Source organism: Symsagittifera roscoffensis, chromosome 7, assembly GCF_963678635.1.
Source record: "Symsagittifera roscoffensis chromosome 7, txSymRosc1.1, whole genome shotgun sequence".
Lineage (NCBI taxonomy): Eukaryota > Metazoa > Xenacoelomorpha > Acoela > Convolutidae > Symsagittifera > Symsagittifera roscoffensis.
Genome location: NC_087068.1, coordinates 21696622 through 21703973, shown reverse-complemented (window position 1 = coordinate 21703973; position 7352 = coordinate 21696622). Strand labels below are relative to the sequence as shown.

Below are 7352 nucleotides of genomic sequence, written 5' to 3'. Positions count from 1 at the left end.
ACACAGCGCACTTCCACAAGGCACGCATTCCCTTTCAGACTACCCATGATGGATATTCAAACTTTTTTCAATGTAGTTGTCGAGGCAAAAACTCTCGTTACAGCTTCAGTTTATAATGTTTCTTCGACATTGAGCTTTCCGGGCATATTTTTCAACTGCTCATGAGCCTCTGCTCTATCCTTTAACAAAATGTTAAAGTCAATTAGCTTCGGGCGTGATCAATTATTATTCACGACAAAAGCGACCACATTTTTCTCATGTTTGACCCTATTTTTACAAGAGCTTGATTTAACAAAAGATATGTTTTTTAAACTTCTTCATAAACAAGTGACTTAAAAACAGCCATCAAACTGGAAATGGTCATCGAGATGCTGATGATGTTCACAGATTTATGCATTCTGAGTTGAGAGAAACTTGAAAACCCTCAAGGTTGGCCGTAATCACGTTTTCTGGCTCGCCCATTTTTCTTTCTTTTATTTTCAGAGCATCTTTGTACTTTCTTCCACTGTATAGGAACCCCGCTATGGCTAACTTAGCTTTTCCAGTGACTAGGTTCTCTAAATAAGTTAACTTCACATCATCGCCTAAGGATGCTGCGTCTACAGTACTTCACAACTGGCCGAACCATTTGGAGCGGACTGCCATTGCATCGTACTGGGCCAGCGCCCATTCGGGAACAAGATCTTTTTTGAGGACTGACAAAGCTTGGACTCGGTTATTTAGAGTCATGACTTGCGGCTGAGGAGCTGGAGGTAATTTTTAGCTAGGATTAGCTGCAAAACGTTGCTGCTGATATGCATAAGTGTTTTCAGCTGATGCGTCGTGATTGGGTAATCCACATTAAGCGGCACCACCACTTGGTACCGGTGAGAATTGATGTTGAGATTTTTCGGGTTAACTGACAAGTTCGTGTTACCATTATTTATTGCACCAGTGTTACATTGGGCGACTGCGGGTGTCCACTGGGACCTTAGAGGCACGTTCGGTTGACTAATAACGGCAAACTGTCCGCTGAACGGTTTATTCATTGCCGAAGGGTTCTATAAAAAATATTTGGTAGCAAAGTTTGATTTCGCAGATGCCATGAGTGGTGTAACCAGATTATTGACTGGAGATGGTGGGCAACTTTCTAACGTTTTTACCATTTTTGACGGCAACGTTATTAAAGTTGTTGACAGGGATATGTTGTATCAAAATCGAAGGATGGGGTACAGAGAAGTTACAACATACCGGTATAATGATACCCACTGGTAGAGCTGGAAAAAAGCGTTGTATTGTTCTCGTAAAGTGCAGCTTTATTGGTCAGAAACTACGAGTCTGATTCGATGATGACTTCCGAAGGGAATTTGCCGCTAAAGACACATTTCTGTTTTGATGCGTACCACTTTCTGTACGCGATCACGCACTATCAATTTTAGTGCGTGATCAACCCAATCAAGTTCAGAACGACGATCAACTTCTGAAATTTCAAAAAAAAGTTCATTTTTATGTTCAATTTTAATCTAATGCCGTTGCTCTTTGATGATGGCTTCCTGTTGTTTCAGTCTTAATGTTGCTTCAAGTCGTTTTCCAATTCTTCTCGCTTCATCTTCGCAAGGAGCAGTTCTTTGCGGCGCTCACTGGGGTTCAATGCTTTCATTGAGTTTTTCTTACTTAAACCGGATTATGCTGATTTTGATGAAGCTTTTGGACCACTGTTTTCACTGACACAGACCACTAAAGCCGGATTAGATTCCAAATGAGGGCGAGCTTTACTGGTAACTTCATCGTTTACTCAAAGTATCATGTCGCATCAAGCAGCCAACTCCGGTAATGATTTGCTGGGTTCATCAGCTTTTTTAACTAATACCACATATTCATCTTTCGTAGCTAATGCTTTTTCGTGAAGGCTCTTGCAAGATTCGTTTAAAACTTTTCTTTTCGTTTTTCAACTGGACCTTGAAAAATTTCAGTTATTGGACTCTGCGCTACGGGAAGTTCTTTTTCTAGTGATGCCCTACCTTTCATCAAATTTTGCTAATGTAACTCCGATTGTTCTGTAATTTTGAATACTTATATACTCGCTCATTCCACTCAATTGCCCACCTTAATTTTGGTATCACAAGAATTAGATTATCTATCAAGAAACAAAATCACTCTTTTTTGAAACATTTATCTGTACTCGTAGTTTAGCAGTTTTTCTGTTTCTTCTAGCTTGCCGCTTGCGTTTTCCTGGGTTAGAGTTTTTTTTCCATTGAATTACTATACTTAATATCATTGCCAAAACGCCTTAGGATTGTAAACGTTTTCATTACTAGCGAGGGATCCTGATGTTACTGTGAATGCTTTCGCCAAAACTCAGTGAGGTTCTGCTTCCTTCTAGATATCGGGAATGTTACTATACTAATATTTTGTATACCTGACTCTTTCAACTTGATGTAAATATCTTTCGTGACTAAACGTTTACAGTAAGCGATTGCGTGAATAATATGTTTATTTTCTAAAAGAATCTTGTTAAGCTGATTAGGTATTAATGCGGTAACATTTTCACGGTGTCTACTAATAGAGTTATTAACGGCGTCGTGACGGATAACAATGTCGCTTCGGTTAGACAGATAGCGATCAAGTTGATACAGACAAGTTTTACGGACGTTTATTGCGTTATGGTTGAAATTTACCCCGAGGTAATTTTTAGTTAGGATTAGCTGCAAAACGTTGCTGCTGATATGCATAAGTGTTTTCAGCTGATGCGTCGTGATTGGGTAATCCACATTAAGCGGCACCACCACTTGGTACCGGTGAGAATTGATGTTGAGATTTTTCGGGTTAACTGACAAGTTCGTGTTACCATTATTTATTGCACCAGTGTTACATTGGGCGACTGCGGGTGTCCACTGGGACCTTAGAGGCACGTTCGGTTGACTAATAACGGCAAACTGTCCGCTGAACGGTTTATTCATTGCCGAAGGGTTCTATAAAAAATATTTGGTAGCAAAGTTTGATTTCGCAGATGCCATGAGTGGTGTAACCAGATTATTGACTGGAGATGGTGGGCAAGTTTCTAACGTTTTTACCATTTTTGACGGCAACGTTATTAAAGTTGTTGACAGGGATATGTTGTATCAAAATCGAAGGATGGGGTACAGAGAAGTTACAACATACCGGTATAATGATACCCACTGGTAGAGCTGGAAAAAAGCGTTGTATTGTTCTCGTAAAGTGCAGCTTTATTGGTCAGAAACTACGAGTCTGATTCGATGATGACTTCCGAAGGGAATTTGCCGCTAAAGACACATTTCTGTTTTGATGCGTACCACTTTCTGTACGCGATCACGCACTATCAATTTTAGTGCGTGATCAACCCAATCAAGTTCAGAACGACGATCAACTTCTGAAATTTCAAAAAAAAAGTTCATTTTTTTGTTCAATTTTAATCTAATGCCGTTGCTCTTTGATGATGGCTTCCTGTTGTTTCAGTCTTAATGTTGCTACAAGTCGTTTTCCAATTCTTCTCGCTTCATCTTCGCAAGGAGCAGTTCTTTGCGGCGCTCACTGGGGTTCAATGCTTTCATTGAGTTTTTCTTACTTAAACCGGATTATGCTGATTTTGATGAAGCTTTTGGACCACTGTTTTCACTGACACAGACCACTAAAGCCGGATTAGATTCCAAATGAGGGCGAGCTTTACTGGTAACTTCATCGTTTACTCAAAGTATCATGTCGCATCAAGCAGCCAACTCCGGTAATGATTTGCTGGGTTCATCAGCTTTTTTAACTAATACCACATATTCATCTTTCGTAGCTAATGCTTTTTCGTGAAGGCTCTTGCAAGATTCGTTTAAAACTTTTCTTTTCGTTTTTCAACTGGACCTTGAAAAATTTCAGTTATTGGACTCTGCGCTACGGGAAGTTCTTTTTCTAGTGATGCCCTACCTTTCATCAAATTTTGCTAATGTAACTCCGATTGTTCTGTAATTTTGAATACTTATATACTCGCTCATTCCACTCAATTGCCCACCTTAATTTTGGTATCACAAGAATTAGATTATCTATCAAGAAACAAAATCACTCTTTTTTGAAACATTTATCTGTACTCGTAGTTTAGCAGTTTTTCTGTTTCTCCTAGCTTGCCGCTTGCGTTTTCCTGGGTTAGAGTTTTTTTCCATTGAATTACTATACTTAATATCATTGCCAAAACGCCTTAGGATTGTAAACGTTTTCATTACTAGCGAGGGATCCTGATGTTACTGTGAATGCTTTCGCCAAAACTCAGTGAGGTTCTGCTTCCTTCTAGATATCGGGAATGTTACTATACTAATATTTTGTATACCTGACTCTTTCAACTTGATGTAAATATCTTTCGTGACTAAACGTTTACAGTAAGCGATTGCGTGAATAATATGTTTATTTTCTAAAAGAATCTTGTTAAGCTGATTAGGTATTAATGCGGTAACATTTTCACGGTGTCTACTAATAGAGTTATTAACGGCGTCGTGACGGATAACAATGTCGCTTCGGTTAGACAGATAGCGATCAAGTTGATACAGACAAGTTTTACGGACGTTTATTGCGTTATGGTTGAAATTTAACCCGGAAATTGCACCATTGCGATACCCGCTTTTGCGAGAAAGGCGTAAGGACTCTCAAAACGTGGTGCAGCAAGGTAGCAGCTGTTATGAACATTAGGAGATTTAAACCAAGTTTTAAAGGGAGTCAGTTAAACAAATCGCGACTTGACCTCCCGCAACACCCCAAGCCAACAAGGTTGTAGCAAAAAATAAGACGACATGCTTGATTATACGCTATGGGGCTCTGATATGCCTATTTTAGTTCAATTGAAATAGTTCAGTTTGCTACATCACGTTTCAACAAAAAACGCTGCTTTTTGGAAGTTCTCAAAATTTTTTAAAGTTATTTTTATCTGATGCGTTTGCCACATCTTGAAGTTTTTGCCAAATTTTTTCTCAGAAAGTTCATATTTTGGGCGAAAAAACTCGACTCAATCACTTAAACTAACTTACTACGGAGCTGGCGCTATTCTGAAAATTTTGCGAAGTTTTAGATTTTTTCCCTCCAAAAATTTGTCTTTGTTTTCAAGACGGGGTTGAGTTTACATACAAGTGGTTAGGATAAAAATTAAGGTTTGTGGGCCGCTTTTTCTTAAAAAACCTCAGAAAATTTTCTGATCAGGTTTTGACACCGAGAAAAAATGAGGATTACGGTTTTGCCATCAAAAAATCTCGTATCAGAAATTGTAGCATCAAATCAACAAGTTAACAGAATTGAACAAAAACTTGGGTTTTTTTAAAGCTACAAATTTTGAAGTGGCGTTCACAAGTCGCGAAAAATCCACAAAAAACTTGGATGAACTTCATCCACAATCCACAATCAGAATACCTGACAAGGCATGTTCTACTCCTTTTTTTTCTGTCGGCTTAGAGATCAATTGCTTGACGACGATTTTGGTCACTTGGGTTGTTTCAGTCAACTGTGTCGTTTCGACCGACTGGGTAGTTTCGGCCAACTGGGTTTTTTCAGCGCATTAGGTTGTTTCGGCCAACTGCGTCGTTTCGACCAACTGAGTCGTTTCGGCCAACTGGGTCCAGGGGTGTCAAACCTTAATTGTTTTAGGCCATTATGGCCATACCATACCATACAATAATTGGAGGGCGCTAATATTATCAGGGCAATAACGTATGGGAAAAATATTCCATATAATGTATAATATGAAAAAAATGACAATTTTGCAATTTTCTACCGAACTCCGGCGAAAGACATCTTTGAGACCAATATTGAAAAACGACCCGTTGGTCATCGACGTTTGAGATGACTCAAAGTCACTTTCGGTTGAAAGAATTTATTGACATATACGATGAAGGTCTGCGTGATTTCATACTTTCTGTGGCAGAAGAAATTCAGCTGCAAACTGTCTTGGAGAAATTGAAAGATTTTGAAAGTGTCAGCAAGCATCTTCAGAAGGATGCAGCAAACATGGGAGAAGCACGCGCAATATTGGATTCTTTACTTGATTTTTATCCAGATTTAAACAGGTACCTTGGCTCTGGTTTGGGCATTAGAGCAACAGACACCATTGTTCACTCCGCGATTTCGAAAGTGTAGTTTCAAAAGTTTGCAAAGGCGAATCGCTGGTGGCGGAGGAATTAGCTGAAACTCAAATTGTCATTCTGCCCGACCTGACTGTTGTTGAAAATGAAGGACTTCCTTTCTCTGAGAAGTGTTTTTGCGCAAAAAGACAGAAAATTGATTAAAAAATCAACAATTTCAGCTGGATACCTTGTACCATCAATCGAGTTGAAAGATTGTTCAGTGTTGTCCGTGAGATTTTCAATGACTACTGGAAAAAGTTGAGCCCTGTCAATCTTGAAGCCCAATTTTTTCTGCATGTTAACGCCGGTTATTGGGATGGGATGTTAGCACATTTGCAGCAATTTTGAACAAAGAAAAGATTTTTCGGAAGTAAAATCAGCTTTTTGTTTAGTGGTTTTTGTTGAGTTTACCGTGTTCACCCCTATTTTTCCATAATTGCCATATTTGCAATAATTCATTGGAGGCGCAGCAGCCATAACTATAATGGAATTTCGGTGTGCAATAATATTGCCATACCATATTTTACATCCCTGACTGGGTCGTTTCTGCAAGTTGGGTCCTTTTGGCCAATTTTCGGCTGGGTGGACACTTTCAGCGAATTGGTTTTCTTAGGGCAATTTTTCGCTAATTGCACACTTTCGGCCAATCGGGTCATTATCAGGCACTTTTTGGCTAGTTGGTCACTTTCGGCCGTTAAGATTTTTTCGGGAACTATCGGCTAAAGGCACACTTTTGGGTAATTGCAGATTTTTGGCCAATTGGGTCGTGTTCGGATAAGTTTCAGCTAATTGCACACTTTCGGCCAATTGGGTGGTTCAAGAAAACTGTCTGCGAATATCGTCGGGGCCGGCGGATCAAAAAGTGATGCTCTCTCGTATCCTGTAAGACTCAGACAAAAAACTTGCTTCAACAACATTAATATAAGCGCAATTTTAAACAGTTTAACATTGAATAAGAAAATCTAGTTTAGCTTCTTTATTTTCGCGCCAATAATGACGTTATTATTTTAAGCGTAAACACTGATAAAAAATAGCTGCATGATTGTATGTATGTCTATATGTATCAATTAGTGTCTATATGACAAAAGTGAGCTTTTTAGTATTTAACAGTATGTATTCATGCCTGCTTTAGTTTAAAGCTGTTCAACTGCATGTGTCCCTTCTAGGTACATTTTTTGTTTGTTTTTGAATTTACGTAAATATAAATCGGTCTAATTAATTATTGAGATATGTGTCTATGTGAAAACCAGCGTAGTTTTTTTACAA

At 38.9% G+C, this 7352-nt stretch overlaps 1 protein-coding gene across 1 annotated transcript in view; it reads right to left on the bottom strand.

The window, feature by feature from the left end:
- Positions 1 to 381: 381 nt before the first annotated feature.
- LOC134851949 (uncharacterized) overlaps positions 382 to 7352 on the bottom strand; it is an 82215-nt gene continuing 75244 nt past the window's right edge. Inside the window, exons 8-10 of the mRNA XM_063868224.1 lie at positions 941 to 1040; positions 621 to 746; positions 382 to 557 (exon numbers count right to left, since the gene is read on the bottom strand). Of these exons, the coding sequence (XP_063724294.1) occupies positions 382 to 557; positions 621 to 746; positions 941 to 1040 (402 nt within the window). The remainder of the gene's footprint in view (positions 558 to 620; positions 747 to 940; positions 1041 to 7352) is intronic.